We start from the raw sequence: 17,697 nt of genomic DNA on the forward strand, positions 1-17,697 counted from the left end.
TGAGCAATTAAGGGTTAAGGGCCTTGCTCAAGGGCCCAACAGCAGCAACCCGGCAGTGGTGGGGCTTGAACCAGTGACCTTCTGATTACTAGTCCAGTATCTTAACCACTAGGCTACAACAATATTAAATACACATGTATTTAAATGAAATGGACGTCTCTGGATTTTATTCCTGTGTCCACATTAATATGGCCAGCTAGAACCTGCACTGGGACACCGTCCACAGTCAAGCGAGTTACATTACCATGTGCTTGACCTTCTATATCTGACAAGAGAGAAGCATTTTGTACAAAATCTACACCTCAATGCACAGACTTACGCCGGAGCTTCTGTCTTGTCTAAAAAGCTGACTTGACTGTGGACAGTGTGACCAGTGTCAGCCCTGGCAGGAAAGCAATATTCCAAAAGTATGTGGACACCTGATCATGAGCTTGTTAGACATCCTATTATAAACCCTTTATATAATATATGAATATGGGGGTCGTGTCAGCCTCCACACATCTGAAAAGGCTTTTATTGGAAGGTGTCTGTAGGAATTTGTGCCCATTTAGTCAAAGGATTGTTAGTAAGCTGATCTACAGTTTTATTTTATTTCAGTCATGCTCAGTTGGGCTGAGGTCCGGCTTCTATTCTCATTAAATATTTAAAAAACAGATATTTTTGGACAAGTGTACACGTTTTAATCGTTCAGCCACAGAAACGGTTGCAGAAATCATCAAACCCTCAAAACGTGTCCTAGAATTTGTGATTTGTACAGATCTGTGTGTGTTTTCTTCACATCAGGACGTCTGTGTGTTCACACGCATGAATGAATCCCTCATTTATTCTTTCATACGAATAAATCCTGAACTGGCTCGGCTGAGTCCTGAACCCCGGCAGGCCGGCGGGTCAGCGTGTGGTAAGAGCAAACGCACGTAGCGAACACAGCGCATGATTAGCACAGAATAGCAAAAAAACACCCACATGAAGCCAAGCAAGCACAGATAGCACGCTGCTAACACAGAGAAGCCGCTCGCTAGTTAAAAACAGGGGTCAGACGCTGGTGCGTTTCAGTCTGTTTATTCAAGCGTGTTTTGTTTGCTAATTCTTTTGGCATGGACGTGTTTTTTACATGGATATACTGGGAACTAACATTAAAACCACCTCCTTGTTTCTACACTCACTGTCCATTTTATCAGCTCCACTTACCATATAGAAGCACTTTGTAGTTCTACAATTACTGACTGTAGTCCATCTGTTTCTCTGCATGCTTTGTTACCTCCTTTTACCCTGTTCTTCAATGGTCAGGACCCCCACAGGACCACCACAGAGCAGGTATCATTTAGGTGGTGGATGATTCTCAGCACTGCAGTGACACTGACATGGTGGTGGTGTGTTAGTGTGTGTTGTGCTGGTATGAGTGGATCAGACACAGCAGCGCTGCTGGAGTTTTTAAACACCGTGTCCACTCACTGTCCACTCTCTTAGACACTCCTACCTAGTTGGTCCAACTTGTGGATGTAAAGTCAGAGACGATCGCTCATCTATTGCTGCTGTTTAAGTCGGTCATCTTCTAGACCTTCATCAGTGGTCACAGGACGCTGCCCACGGGGCGCTGTTGGCTGGATATATTTTTGGTTGGTGGACTATTCTCGGTCCAGCAGTGACAGTGAGGTGTTTAAAAACTCCAGCAGCGCTGCTGTGTCTGATCCACTCATACCAGCACAACACACACTAACACACCACCACCATGTCAGTGTCACTGCAGTGCTGAGAATGATCCACCACCTAAATAATACCTGCTCTGTGGTGGTCCTGTGGGGGTCCTGACCATTGAAGAACAGGGTGAAAGGAGGTAACAAAGCATGCAGAGAAACAGATGGACTACAGTCAGTAATTGTAGAACTACAAAGTGCTTCTATATGGTAAGTGGAGCTGATAAAATAGACAGTGAGTGTAGAAACAAGGAGGTGGTTATAATGTTATGGCTGATCAGTGTATGCATTTATGTCTATTGTGTTTTCTTTTCCTGCACCAAGTTGAGTGGGTCTCACAATTTTATTGTCCTACATCGGCTCTTCGTTGCTGCCTTCCATTTTCATCTGCATTTTACCTGCTGTCCCAACTTTTTTGGAATTGTGTTTGTATGAGAATATTATTTCAGAAGACAGGAGTGTTCATCCTGCACGTAGATGCTAAACTTTATTATTATTATATGTTATTTATTTATAACGCAGCTTTAAGAGCGTCTCTGTCGTGCTGAGGATGCTGAAGCGGTGTTTATCAGTCTGCTTTAGCTGAGCCGTCAGCTTCACTGTCAGTCCTCCATCGCTGAGAAACGTCTCAAACTTTTACTCGAGCTAACGTCGTAGAGTCAGTGATCTCAGGATAAAACGGAACGACACCCTGACAGCCGAACATCACCAGGGTGAAAGTGAGTGACATCCTGGAGGCGTCGCTCCTGCGGCGGGGAGAGCAGAGTTCACACGAGAACCGGCGTATTTATAGCGCATTTCACCGCAAACTGAATTTCTCCAGTGTTAGCAGCAGCGCTAATGAACTGACAGGAGCTGGAGTTGATGTGATGAGCTACAGGGTCTCTCAGATCCGGTCCTGGAGGTTCTCCTGACACCCCTGATCCTGATTATTGATAAACTAGCTAATCGATCAGTTAAATCAGGTGGTTTAGTCAGTCCAGGAACATCGCTGGTCAGCTGAAAGCATCATATAAACCTGTACAGGTAACTAGTGGTACGTTGTGGGGTTTTGTTAATGTCAGTGATGGATGGTAGCGCTTCCTCTGTCTCTGTAATGGCTGTTGGTTTGATATCTGCTTGTGGTTTCACTGCTGCTGATTCTGTAGTGGTGAATATTTGGTTCTGTTGGTTTTGTAATTGATCCTTTTGATTCTATAATAAATTTTAATGGATTCTGTTGGGTTTGTAAGGGTTAGTGATGGGTTCTGTTGGGTTTGTAAGGGTTAGTGATGGGTTCTGTTGGGTTTGTAATGGTTAGTGATGGATTCTGTTGGGTTTGTAAGGGTTAGTGATGGGTTCTGTTGGGTTTGTAAGGGTTAGTGATGGATTCTGTTGGGTTTGTAAGGGTTAGTGATGGGTTCTGTTGGGTTTGTAAGGGTTAGTGATGGATTCTGTTGGGTTTGTAAGGGTTAGTGATGGGTTCTGTTGGGTTTGTAATGGTTAGTGATGGATTCTGTTGGGTTTGTAAGGGTTAGTGATGGATTCTGTTGGGTTTGTAAGGGTTAGTGATGGATTCTGTTGGGTTTGTAAGGGTTAGTGATGGATTCTGTTGGGTTTGTAAGGGTTAGTGATGGGTTCTGTTGGGTTTGTAAGGGTTAGTGATGGGTTCTGTTGGGTTTGTAAGGGTTAGTGATGGGTTCTGTTGGGTTTGTAAGGGTTAATGATTGATTCTGTTGGGTTTGTAAGGGTTAATGGTAGTTCCTGGTGGTTTTTGAAAAAATACTGATAGTGATGGGTTCTGTTGGGTTTTAAACATTTAATGATGTTTGTAATGGTTAGTGATGGAATGTGTTGGGTTTGTAATGGTTAATGATGAATTATATTGGGTTTGTAATGGTTAGTGATGAATTCTGTTGGGTTTTTAATGGTTAATGATGAATTATATTGGGTTTGTAATGGTTAGTGATGAATTCTGTTGGGTTTTTAATGGTTAGTGATGAATTATATTGGGTTTTTAATGGTTAATGATGAATTATATTGGGTTTGTAATGGTTAGTGATGAATTCTGTTGGGTTTTTAATGGTTAATGATTAATTATATTGGGTTTGTAATTGTTAGTGATGAATTATGTTGGGTTTTTAATGGTTAATGATGAATTATATTGGGTTTGTAATGGTTAGTGATGAATTCTGTTGGGTTTTTAATGGTTAGTGATGAATTATATTGGGTTTGTAATGGTTAGTGATGAATTCTGTTGGGTTTTTAATGGTTAGTGATGAATTATATTGGGTTTGTAATGGTTAGTGATGAATTCTGTTGGGTTTTTAATGGTTAATGATGAATTATATTGGGTTTGTAATGGTTAGTGATGAATTCTGTTGGGTTTTTAATGGTTAATGATGAATTATATTGGGTTTGTAATGGTTAGTGATGAATTCTGTTGGGTTTTTAATGGTTAGTGATGAATTCTGTTGGGTTTTTAATGGTTAATGATGAATTATATTGGGTTTGTAATGGTAAGTGATGAATTCTGTTGGGTTTTTAATGGTTAGTGATGAATTCTGTTGGGTTTTTAATGGTTAATGATGAATTATATTGGGTTTGTAATGGTTAGTGATGAATTCTGTTGGGTTTTTAATGGTTAGTGATGAATTATATTGGGTTTTTAAAGGTTAATGATGAATTATGTTGGGTTTTTAAGAGTTAGTGATGAATTATGTTGGGTTTTTAAGAGTTAGTGGTAGTTCCTGGTGTTTTTTGAATAATTACTGATGGGTTCTGTTGGGTTTTAAATGTTTAATGATGTTTTTGATGGTTAGTGATGGATTCTGTTGGGTTTTAAACATTTAATAATGGGTTCTGTTGGGTTCGTATCGGTTAGTGATGGATTCTGTTGGGTTTGTAATGGTTGTCGTTGGAATATCTTGGGTTTGTAATGGTTTTTGATTAAATTTGTTGAGTTTGTAATGGTAAACTATGGTTCCTGATGGTTTTTGAATAATTACTGATGAATTCTGATGGGTTTTTTTATGGTCAGTGATGGATTATGTTGGATGTGTAATAGTTAGTGATGGATTGTACTGGGTTTGTAATGTTTTATGATGGATTCTGTTGGGTTTGTAAGGGTTAGTGATTGATTATGTTGGGTTTATAGCGGTTATTAATGATTCCCGATGGTTTTCCTCTGTCTACTTGAGATCCCTGTCTCTACCTCCCTTACCCATTTATGGTGCCTTTGACATTTCATTCCCCTGTAAAAATGTTTGATGGGAACCATGATGTCAGTTCTCAAAAGCAAATGAAATGCTAATCATGCTTTAATGCTGGTCACAGTTTTTGGCGCACTAGTAAGTGAGCACGGTGGGCGTTTACCTGGACAGGTTGCTGTGCAGGCGCTGGTCTGGACGCTCTGGCCCTCGCAGGCGGAGCCTCCGTTCAGGGGCGTGGGGTTCGTGCAGCTCCGGCTCCTCTTCTGCCAGCCACGGCCGCACACGGCACTGCACGCCGACCACGTGGCCCACGTGGACCACCCGCCGTTCACTGCTCGCCCAGCAAAGAAACCAACAGAGCAGGGCCAGGGTTACCCGACGAGCAACGGCCAGCACAGCATTCAAATATTATAATAAAAATTATAGAACAAAACTCAGAAGGTTCAACGTCCGCATACGGCATGCATCCATAACAGGCACAGCTCTTCGTTTCAGTCCCAACAATAGCAAACAAATACTACGATGTGCAGGCGTCTCCCTGACGCCTCTGTTTCACCCGACAACACGGTCGTTCTGCACAAATTAAAGTTCCTCTGTGCCGTTGCCCTTGTCGAGCGCCAACGGCTGCAATCAATCACGGAATTCCACGCGGCGCCCGGCGTTGATTACTCCATTAGAGAGGAGAACGAGCCCGTTTTCACACGGCTTTCATTTCTGAACCGGGTGTGACGTGTGTGGCGGCGCCCGTGCTGTCCACGCCGAGACACGCCGATACATCGTAATTCTGGAAGGTTCCGACGATCCTAAAGTCGGTGCGATAGAAAAACCACGCTGCGTTTTTTAATCAGAGCTCCACGTCTGAGTTCTGAGAGCCGGGAGGAAATCAGATTTCTTCTGTTCTGGACTGATTTGTTGTCTGCGAGTCCTGATCAGCAGTCAGGCCCGCGCGGGGCCACCGAGAGCGTCTAATTCGGTCTGAATCACTTCCGGAGCCTCTCCAGTGCCCGTGATTGCCCACCGCGGAGAGGGAAATTGCGCGGCGGTGACTGGCGCGAGGGCCCTGATTACCTCTTTGCACACAGTCTAACCACGTCAAAGCCGGCCTCGTTAAAATGCGCCTCTAGCCTCCGCCGTTCGGCGGGCCTAATAACAGCCCCGGTTCCGTCCGCGGCACGGCCGGGCGAGAGCGCCAGCCGAGCGCCACGCGACCAAACTGACATTTCAATGCGAAGTCGTGGAGGGAGAGAAATCACAGGATCGGCTCTAATAGTTCCCTCTGATGAAAAGCTATTCAGTCAGAATATTTCTGTAATTAATTTATACAATGGTGCCAAATTGGCCGTCATTTCAGCCGGCGCTGCGCAATTCCAACCTGACGACTTTTACGACCCACCAGGCAAACCTACCAATTATTTTCTATTTTTCCGGCTCGGGGTGAGGACTGCGAACTGATTGACGCGTCAAAAAAGCAAACAATGAGGTGAGAACGCTGGCACTGTGGCATTCACATCCAGCTTTAGATTCATTTGATCAAATTCAACATCCAGTCATACTTCACCGTAATTATCATTTTTATCTCATGATTTGATTTATTGCTTATAAAACAATAAAACACAGACCTGTACGTAACATTAAAATGATAAAACACAGACCTGTACGTAACATTAAAACGATAAAACACAGACCCGTACGTAACATCAAAACGATAAAACACAGACCCGTACGTAACATCAAAACGATAAAACACAGACCCGTACGTAAACTTTTCACCTCATCGTAAATCGAGTCGCTCCGCTTTCAGATCCGATTATTCCGATCTGGTAATCTGATCGATAAGCGACCCTGATTTGCGTCGCCCTCGTTCCGCCGCCCCACGGGAGGCCGGAACGTTTGATTTTCTGCCACACGTTCTGCCTCGGAGTGACTGACCGCGCCCTGATTAGCCCAGACCGTTATGTTCCTGTTCCTTTAATGTATGCTAGCTTTAGCCCCGGGAGTCCTAAGACCTGGCGCCGCAATAAGGAATCGGCTAAATCTGCGCATAATGATAAAGGTCAGCTAGCTTAGCGACCCGATTCATAATTAGGTTTCAGTAGGAGTTCTGATGCAGCGTCCCGCCAGGCCCCGAGAGCTAGCCATTTACTCCGATGCTAATTTTCTCATGCTAGCGCTCAGCTTTGTACTTTCAGTTCATTATTCATCATTAAACACTGTTTACTTTAATAAACTATATTTCTTTATTTCTTTATTTAAGCTCCTCAGACATGAAGTGACGTCAGTTACAGCAGAACAGCTCAATCATTCCACTTTATTCTGTTTATCTCAGTTTTTCTCCTGCCACGTTCACCTGCCTGCTTTTTCCTTTCCTTCTTCCTTCCTCCTCTTTTCCTAACTTCCTTTCTATCATTCCTTTCTCTTTTTATTTCCTTCCTATTTCCCTCCCTCCTTCCTTCTTCTTTTTATTTTCACCCTTCCTTCTAAACTTTCTTCCTTCCGCCTTTTAATTCCTTCCTCTTTTTACTTCCTTTCCTCCTCTTTTTATTTCCTTATTTCCTTCTTTTTCCATTGCTTAAAATTTTCCTTCCTTTTCTTCTTTTTTTGTGCTCCTCAGACACAAAGTGACTTCAACTACAGCAAAACTGCTCGTTCATTTCACTTCAGTTTCTGTTTTATTTATTTAACTTTTAAATAATTTTTTGCCACATTCTACCCACCCACCCTTCCTTCCTTCCTCTTTTTATTTCCTTCCATCCACCAGCCACGTTCATCCGCCTGCTTTCTCCTTTCCTTCCTCTTTTTATTTCCTTCCTTCCTTCCTAACGAACGAGCAAACGAATGAAGAAAATTCCTTCCGAACTTCCTTCTCTTTTCTCCCATCCCCTTTCTTCCTCTTTATATTTACTTCTTCTTTTTTTCCTTCCTCTTTTTATTTCCTTTCTTCCTTATGTCCTTCCTTTTTTCTATCCTTCCTTCCTTACTCTTTTTTTAATTTCCTTTTTATTTATTTCCTCTTTTTATTCCCCTCTTTTCATTTCTTCCTTCCTCTTTTTATTTTCTTTCTTTCTTTCTTTCTTTCTTTCTTTCTTTCTTTCTTTCTTTCTTTCTTTCTTTCTTTCTTTCTTTCTTTCTTTCTCATTGTTTGAATTTTTCTTCCTCTTTTCTTTTTTCTCTTTTTTTATTTGTGCTTTGTCTCGCTCTCCTTTCTTTGTGTCCTTTTTCCATGTACCTCTGTCTTCCTTTCATCATTTACTTAAATCTTTTTTTAATATAATTTTTGCACGATACGGCACTATACACACAAATAGTATTTCTATATAAAAACATGTAATGTAATGAATATTTTGATTAGCTCTTTGTGTTTGGAGCTGAACTGTCCATCATTCAGACTCGAGCTGATTTACTCTCAACTCCGGGGGTCAAACACCATCTCCAGTTTTTGTGTGAGTAGCGTGGGGGGGGGGTGGGGGGTGATAGAGGGACGGGGGGGTAGAGAGGAGACGTACCGTAGACAATCACGGCGGCCGAGGAGCTTTTCCGCCGAGCCACAATGTTCTTGGCCACACAGGTGTAGTTCCCGGTGTCGGCCAGCCGGGCCTGTTTGATGATGAGATTATGGTCCACTGTGATGAAGAAATTGGGGTCAGTCCTGGGGTCGATCAGCTCGTCGTTCCTCTGCCACTCCACCTGCCGAATCACACGCACAAACACACCAACAATAAAAATCCTCCGGCTGCTTTTGTTTGGTCCTCAAATTGCTCTTCAGCGTCCGAGAAGTCTGAACGACTTCCAGCTCGAGTTCATTTTATCATCGTGAGGTGGATCGGAGGATTAAATTCTGCTTTTATTTTCTACTCACAGCTCAGAACTCATTCAAAAAGCAAAGCAGTGTGGATTCAATCACAGATTCAGTAATAAACCCCGAGATTCTACACACCATCACTTCTCATGGTTTAAAGTCAGAGCAATTCAGGACCAAGTGAAAATAGCATAGAATTAAGATTAAGTAGCTAAAAGTGTTCAGGGGAATTTCAATAATAATAAAATAAAATTCACAAGCAAATATCAACATACAGTTATGACTGAATACATTTTAAGCAGTTGAGGGTTAAAGGCCTTTAGTTCTTTAATTTTATTCCTTTTAATTTGTTTCTTTATTTCTTCCAATTTTCTTTTTTTCTTTCAATATTTAGTTTTTCTTTCTTTTTTTGTTTTTTCCTTACTTTCTTTTAATTCTTTCTTTTAATTTTCTTTCTTTTTTTTTCTCTCTTTTTCTTTAGTTTTTTCTTTGTTTCTTTTCATTTCTTTCTTTTTCTTTTAATTTTTTTCTTCTTTTTAATTTCTTTCTTTTCTTTTAATTTCTTTCTTTCTTTTTTCTTCTTTTTATTTCTTTCTTTTCTTCTAATTTCCTTCTTTTCTTTTAATTTCTTTATTTCTTTTCATTTCTTTCTTTTCATTTTTTTCTTTCTTCCTTTTTTCTGTTTCTTTCTTTTTTCTTTCTTTTAACAAAGCGACTTAAAGTTATGACTGAATACAATTCAAGACTGAATTTTAAGCAATCGAGAGTTGCTCAGGGGCCCAATAGTGGCACTGTGGTAATTGTGGGGCTTGAACCGGCAGCCTTCTGATTACTAGTCAACTAGTCCAGTACCTTAACTGTTACAGTGTCTGGAAATTGCACTAATTCCTAATGTGATGCTGCACAAGCCACTTTCTGCACATTACGACAGTGTTGCTTTGTAGTAAGATGTGCAGGTGATAGACTGGCCTGCCAGATGCCTCCTATTGAAATCTGTATTGTGGTGCATCCTGAAACACAGTATGAACCAATGATGGCCTGAGCCTGTCAATCAGCTCAAGTGTTTTATTTAACAATGTTTACAGAACGGTAAACATGTTCCTGTAGCAATTAAAATTATGACAATAATTGTGTTTATACATAATTAAGCAATAAATATGTATAGAATATATAAAGATTTATTATTTTATTGATATAAAGATCCTTTGCTAACATTGTTTAGTTTTTTTGTCCCTGTAAGATCTCGGGTTCTTTGACAGGAAACAGAAATGGACTGACTGAATAATTTTTCCGTTGATTTGGATGAACTGACTCAGCTTGGATTGAAATATTTCACGCGGCGCCCGTCTGTGGGAACTGCTGTTGTTTTTGGGACGGTTGGCAGCTCGGATGGACGGCATTAGCAGAAGCAGCTGGGCGCAGTCTGGTGAGGCCCGTGCCCTCCGCAAATCTGTCTGCATTATTAATACACCTGATGGAGCTGCCAAACCCACCGGCGCCTCTCCGCCACGCTGGACTAACGGCACGGGCGCTAATTCCGCTCCGTACAGGTGCGCCGGTGATTCAGATGAGCGGGATAACGAGCAGATGTCTTTATCCATAAACACGCTTCCTGTCTCACCTCAGCTGTGGGGACGCCCTCCGGTGGATGACAGCGGAGCAGCACCTCCTGGTCGAGGGCGACTTCTTTACCCAGCGGCTCCTCCTCGAAGTTCTTTCTCAGGTCTGAGGAGCAGAAACATCAGGGAGATGCTAACTCCAAATCAAACAAGAACCAGTTAAAGGTTCTTATTTACATCAACATGAGAGACAACATTAAATGCATTAATATTAGTAACCCATCGTATAATAATAATAATAATAATAATAATAATAATAATAATACCCCATCATATAATAATAATAATAATAATAATACCCCATCATATAATAATAATAATAATAATACCCCATCATATAATAATAATAATAATAATAATATCCCATCATATAATAATAATAATAATAATAATAATAATAATAATAATAATAAATAATATTACTTATTTATATAATAATAATAATAATACCCCATCATATAACAATAATAATAATAATAATAATAATAGTCTATCATATAATAATAATAGTAATAATAATAATAATAATAATAATAATACCAATCATATAATAATAATAATAATAATAATAATAATAATAATACACCATCATATAATAATAATAATAATAATACTCTATCATATAATAATAATAGTAATAATAATAATAATAATAATAATAATAATAATAATAATAAATAATAATAATAATAATAATAATAATATCCTATCATATAACACTGATTGATTATTATCTAAACAGGACCCTTTGATGCTGGAACTGGTAGTTCTGATTGTGGAACTGGGAGCTTCGACTCTTTAACCTAGAGCAAAGAGCTTTGGTTCTGGAACTGGGAACTGGAAGCTATGAGCTTTGCTGCTGGAAATGAAAGCTGGAAACTTTGCTAGTTAATCTAAGAGCTTAGTTAATGGAACAGGTACAAACAGTTGGAGGGTTTGGTCTTGGAATTAGGAAATGGGAGCTTAGAGGTTCAGCCCTGAACATATTAGTGTCATGGCTCTACAATTTAAAAATAAGAACTCTGAATGACATTCGGTCAGTCGTTCTGACCACTTGAGGTGCGTTTCCCCGCAGGCTGATTGATTTTGATGGTTCGTACGACTTATTTAGCCTCTGATTATAAAGTTTGATGGGAACCGGCTCGCAGCGTGATAATTCACTAATCTGTGATGGGTAATTGCCTCCAGAGGACATCCGGCTTCCATATCCAGCTCATGATAACGTGATTAGTAACCGTAAGATCATGTGATGGGCGGTTATCGTCTTTACAAGAGAGAAAAAAGCTTCGATTGTGAGTCCCAGAGTCCCATCAGTTAAAAACTGATTCGTTCTTTTATTATACTTACATTTACAGGCTGGAATCTGTAAAAAAGCTGCTCCAATATCAGATCAGTCCCAGTATTTATTTATTTATTAGGATTTTAACGTCATGTTTTTACACTGTGGTTACATTCATGACAGGAACGGTGGTTATTCATTACACAAGGTTTATCAGTTCACAAGTTTATATCAAGCACAGTCTTGGACAATTTAGTATCTTCAATTCACCTCACTTGCACGTCTTTGGACTGTGGGAGGAAACCGGAGCACCCGGAGTAAACTCCACACAGAAAGGACCCGGACCTCCCCACCTGGGGTTCGAACCCAGGACCTTCTTGCTGTGAGGCGACAGTGCTACCCACTAAGCCACCGTGCCACCCTCAGTCCCAGTATCAGATCAGTCCCAGTATTAAATCAGTCCCAGTATTAAATCAGTCCCCGTATCAGCTCAGTCCAAGTATCAGATCAGTTCCAGTATTTTTATATTTATTTATATTTATTTTTATATTTATTTAAATTTATTTTCTATATTTATATTTAATTATATTTGTATTTTATTATATTTATTTATTTTTATATTTATATTTATTTATATTAGTATTTATTGATATTTATTTTTATTTTTATACTTAATTATATCTATATTTATTTATATTAGTATTTATTGATATTTATTTTTATTTTTATATTTAATTATATTTATTTATATGTAATTATTTTTATATTTATTTATATTTATTTTCATATTTAATTGTATTTATTTTTATATTGAATTATTTTTATATTTATTTATATTTATTTTTATATGTAATTATATTTATATTTATTTATATTAATAACCTCGTCGAGGTTTCTCTCTCAGATTGACACGTGAGGACGAATTCGCCCGTCGTGCCTCTTTAAAGCGTTAAATCGTCTCTAATTAGGCCGGATGAGGCGGGTCGCGCGTCGCCGCTCGGTCTCCGTGACGCCCTGATTGTTCTGGACAGGCGTGCAAAACGACAGGCGGTGATGTCTTCACACGTGGACGTTCCGACAAGGGCGACAGTTTCCTGAAGCTGCGCCACGTTACCGGCCACGCGCGTTACGGCGTTTCCATCTTTATCCGCCGGCCACCGACACCAGTGTGGACCAGAGTCCGATTGTATTTGCTCCTCATGGAACTCATGGATTGTGCAATCTGACGCCCGTCCATGCTGGTGTCGGTGGCCGGCGGACGTGGGGCTGCAGCCTTGTGGGTCCTGATGTGTGTTAGTGCAGAACTTACAGGCGATGCGGACGTACGCTTTCTGGCTCTTCTGGGTTCCTGTGGTGCTCCAGGCCACGCACTGGCACCAGTAATCCTCCAGTCCGAAGATCTTCTCCACCTGCTGGCGTGAGATGTCGATCTTCACCTGCATCACCGGCAAACCTGAGGAGGAACGAATACAATTATTAATGCTGTTTTTGATATGGTGGTGCAGCGGTGTGGTACACTAACTACCTGGGTTCTAATCTGCCGGCCAGACATGATCGACTCTGTGAGGGGAGGGAGATGGAGATGTTTTCATACTGGGACTGATCTGATACTGGGACTGTATTGATACTGGGACTGATCTAATACCGGGACTGATCTAATACTGGTATTGTATTGATACTGGGACGGATCTGATACTGGGACTGTTTTGATACTGGGACTGATCTGATACTGAGACTTTTTAGATAGTGGGACTGTTTGATACTGTGATTGTTTTGATACTGGGACTGTTTAGATACTGGGACTGATCTGATACTGGGATTGTTTTGATACTGGGACTGATCTAATACTGGTATTGTATTGACACTGGGACTGATCTAATACCGGGACTGATCTGATACTGGGACTGTTTTGATACTGGGACTGATCTGATACTGGGACTTTTTAGATAGTGGGACTGTTTGATACTGGGATTGTTTTGATACTGGGACTGATCTGATACTGGGATTGTTTTGATACTGGGACTGATCTGATACTGGGACGGATCTGATACTGGGATTGTTTGATACTGGGACTGATCTGATACTAGGACTGATCTGATACTGGGACGGATCTGATACTGGGATTGTTTGATACTGGGACTGATCTGATACTGGGATGGATGTGATACTGGGATTGTTTGTCAGTTGATGTTGTGAAGACATCCAACACAATAATGTAATTTGGTGCTGACAGTTATGAGTTAACACATCATGCATGGTGTGGGTGTGTGAGTGTGTGTGTGTGTGTGTGTGTGTGAGTGTGAGTGTGTGTGTGTGTGTGTGTGTGTGTGAGTGTGAGTGTGTGTGTGTGTGTGTGAGTGTGTGTGTGTGTGTGTGAATTAGAGGGAGATAATTTTTCCTGGTATTATCTGAGAGACTCTGTGATATCGTCCCCCCCGGCTATCGCTCATCTCCTAATACAAACGCGTGACCTTGAAGTCGGCCGTGTCTCCCGGTTCCTCCGCGCCGCCGCCGTCCTCCTCTCGGCTTTATCTCTTCCTCCCTGGTTTAATATTCCTGCTGTGTTTTCTCCCGCTTATAGACGTTTCCGTCCTCTAAGCCTGCGCAGACGCTGCTGATCTTTCCTACCCGCCGGGTTTCATGCTAAACGCTGAGAGTACAATAATAGTGCGGCCAAACATCAAATCTGCTTCTACACCGAGTCCACATGATCAGACTGAATACGGTGTTTTTATTCGGCCACTGTTTCGGACTGGAGCTAAAGCTAATGTTCCTGACAACTGGTGCTGCTACCCAAAATATTTACACACACATTCAATGCCTACATTATTTTATTGCATTTATTTATTTATTTAGATGTTTTACGCCATGCTTACAAAGTGGTTATATTCGTGGCAGGTAAGCTAGGTAATTCTCATAATTTAGTTTACATTCCTTGAGGACTGTTTTCATTTCGGCCTGATTAAAGTCTTTGGTATTTGGTATAAATTACAACCAAGAACTTCCGGTTAAGCGTGAGGATGGAGTAAGACGCGCTTGAACCTCTCTCCCGCTATTTTTTATAATTTCACGATTTTCACCCCATTTCTTTTGCATATTGTCCTTATATTTTATTAGTGGCGTGTGCAGTGTACATTTTAAGAACAATGACCACCAAAACAACGAAGACCACTAAGAAGGAACCGTCTTTAAATCCTGAGTCAGTCGAGGGTCCTCAGCCACCTTATGCTGTCAAGTAGCCACGTACGGAAGATGATCACCACTGAGCGAGTGCAAGAGAGGGCCAGAACAGGACAGAAGCTTCTGAACCACATTAAGTCTGGTGAGTTAAGTTACTTTGGGCGCGTGATGAGGCGCCCACATGACAACAGTGATTGACCACATGACGATGTGGACCTCATTATCAGGTGCTAGTCTGATACTGGCGACATGAGACGGAGTGTTTTGTGTAGCCAACCATCACAAAGTCATGATGGAATAGCGATGTGACTAACTCTCCTCACTGCCTCACTGTTTGGTTGCTTTAAATGCAGACATTTTAGCACTAAATTCTTTTTTAAAATACATAATCAAAAACAAATACAATTAATTCCCATTCATTCTTTAATTGTCTGTTTTTCCATCGCTTTATCCTGGTCAGGGTCGCAGTGGGTATGATTTACTGGGCGAAAGGTAAAAAACATCCCATACAGGTCGCCGGTAAAAAAAAATCGGATTGTGAGAGGGAACCCACGCAGACACGGGGAGAACATGCAAACTCTACACAGAAAGGACCCAGACTGCTCCACCTGGGACTGGAACCCAGGACCTTCTCGCTGTGAGGCAACAGTGCTACCCACCAACTATTTTAACAACAACAAAACCCTCTGCACTACAGTACCGCCATTCTGAAGAATCATTTTATTACTTGTAAGTTCTATTAGCCTGGTAGCGAGCGCAGGAGCTAACCTCAGACTCTGATGCTGAATGATGGATGATGGATGGTATCTGCCGTAGGTGGAACGTGGTGAACGTTCAATTGTTCGCTGAAACTCTTATTTAAGTGTGTTTGATTTTATAGGTGGTGGCTCGGTGGAATCCTTCAGGGAGCGATGTGTTTACGAAGCGACGCCACGTCGGTCTAAAGTGCTTTTTTATTCAGTGGCGGATCAGAGCGGGATCTTCTCTCTCACCCACACGTGCCCTGTGATGGGTTGTTAACGGACCTGAAGGTTCTGGTTAGATGGTAAACCCGCCTCGCTCCGAGCATCGCCTAAACGGATACATCACAGTAAGCACTTTTAAAAGGATGTGGACGCTGCGTGTGTGTCACGTTAAACTAAAAGCTGTTTTATATCGACTCCTGGACGTAATGTCACTGCAAGCACTGATTTCTTTATAATAACATTTTATTTACTTATTTACTGCCTCCGTTTTGTAATTTCCTGTATCATTTCCCACTACGCCTAGTTACACCTAAAGCTTGGCCCACTTCTATTCTCTATCTATACCCGCTCTCTGGGTGAGGTCATAGCCTCCCATGGCTTCTCTTACCACCCCTATGCAGATGATGCTCAGCTCATTCTGTCATTTCCTCCTTCAGACACACAGGTCTCAGCTCGCATCTCAGCATGTCTGCGAGATATCTCACAATGGATGTCGGCTCATCATCTAAAACTCAATCCCAGCAAGACAGAGCTGTTACTTATTCCTGGAGATCAATCTCCAACCCAGGATCTAGTCATCTCTCTTCATGTCTCCCAGATCAGACCATCTGATCATGTAAGGAGCCTTGGTGTCGTCCTGGATAACCAGCTGACCTTCTCTCCTCATGTAGCCGACATGGCAAGATGGTGCCGGTTCCGTCTCTAGAACATCAGGAAGATTCGACCATTTCTCTTCATGGAAGCTACTCAGATTGTGGTCCAGTCACTTGTAATCTCACAACTGGACAACTGCAGCTCCCTCCTGGCAGGTGCTCCTATGTCCACTACTAAACCCTTGCAGCTCATTCAAAATGCAGCTGCTCGCCTGGTTTTTAACCAACCTAAACACTGCCACATCACCCCACTGCTGCCTCATCCTCACCCCACTGCTGCCACACCATCACCCCACTGCTGCCACATCACCCCACTGCTGCGTTCTCTTCACTGGCTTCCTGTAGCTGCACACATCACCCCACTGCTGCCACATCATCACCCCACTGCTGCCACATCATCACCCCACTGCTGCCACATCCTCACATCACCCTACTGCTGCCACATCATCACCCCACTGCTGCCACATCATCACCCCACTGCTGCCACACCATCACTCCACTGCTGCCACATCACCCCACTGCTGCGTTCTCTTCACTGGCTTCCTGTAGCTGCACACATTCAGTTTAAAACACTGATGCTCACCTACAAAGCCAAACATGGACCAACTCCAAGCTACCTTCGAGATCTAATCAAACCCCGCTCTGTACCACAGAACCTCCGAGCCACTAGTCTCGCTCGACTTGATCTTCCACCCAGAACTCAAGGAAGATTCAAGGCTTTTCTCTGTACTGGCACCCAAGTGGTGGAACAAGCTTCCTCTGTCTGTCCGAACATCTGATTCTCTCAGTGTCTTTAAAAAACGATTAACAACCTTCATCACCTTTTTACTAAGCACTTAAGCTGACTTGTACTTACTTACTAACACTCATTCATTTCTTGCTAAAAAAATAACCCACTAACTTTGGTTCTATCAGGTTTCAGGTTTTAGCAAATTTGTGTTCTTGGACTGTTGTCTACTTGAACTAGAGTAAGGTAATGTTCACTATGGAAACACTTCTGTAAGTCGCTCTGGATAAGAGCGTCTGCTAAATGCCGAAATGTAAATCTAAAGCTAAACGTTTACATAGACTTGTAGGAAATTTCTACGACATTAATAAAATAAAAAAAAGAAAGACGCATTCAGTCTTTTGAGAACAAGTGAAGGAAGATAATCAACACCGAGTGAGTGTATGAGACGTCCAGAACAGAAAACGAGCTGCTGAACCACATTAATGCATCTTTATTCATCTGCTGAGATGTTGAAGCGTACAGGGCAGAAATATTCACATGGTTTATATAAGCGGCGCTTCGGATTACATCAGGAACCAAACATCTCGTAG

General features: G+C 41.6%; 1 protein-coding gene across 1 annotated transcript in view; it reads right to left on the reverse strand.

Moving 5' to 3' along the window:
* unc5a (unc-5 netrin receptor A) overlaps positions 1–17,697 on the reverse strand; it is a 159,017-nt gene that overhangs the window by 49,661 nt on the left and 91,659 nt on the right. The window contains exons 3-6 of the mRNA XM_063018420.1: positions 12,889–13,032; positions 10,303–10,406; positions 8,389–8,569; positions 5,049–5,216 (exon numbers count right to left, since the gene is read on the reverse strand). Of these exons, the coding sequence (XP_062874490.1) occupies positions 5,049–5,216; positions 8,389–8,569; positions 10,303–10,406; positions 12,889–13,032 (597 nt within the window). The remainder of the gene's footprint in view (positions 1–5,048; positions 5,217–8,388; positions 8,570–10,302; positions 10,407–12,888; positions 13,033–17,697) is intronic.

Source organism: Trichomycterus rosablanca, chromosome 22 (genome assembly GCF_030014385.1).
Source record: "Trichomycterus rosablanca isolate fTriRos1 chromosome 22, fTriRos1.hap1, whole genome shotgun sequence".
Lineage (NCBI taxonomy): Eukaryota > Metazoa > Chordata > Actinopteri > Siluriformes > Trichomycteridae > Trichomycterus > Trichomycterus rosablanca.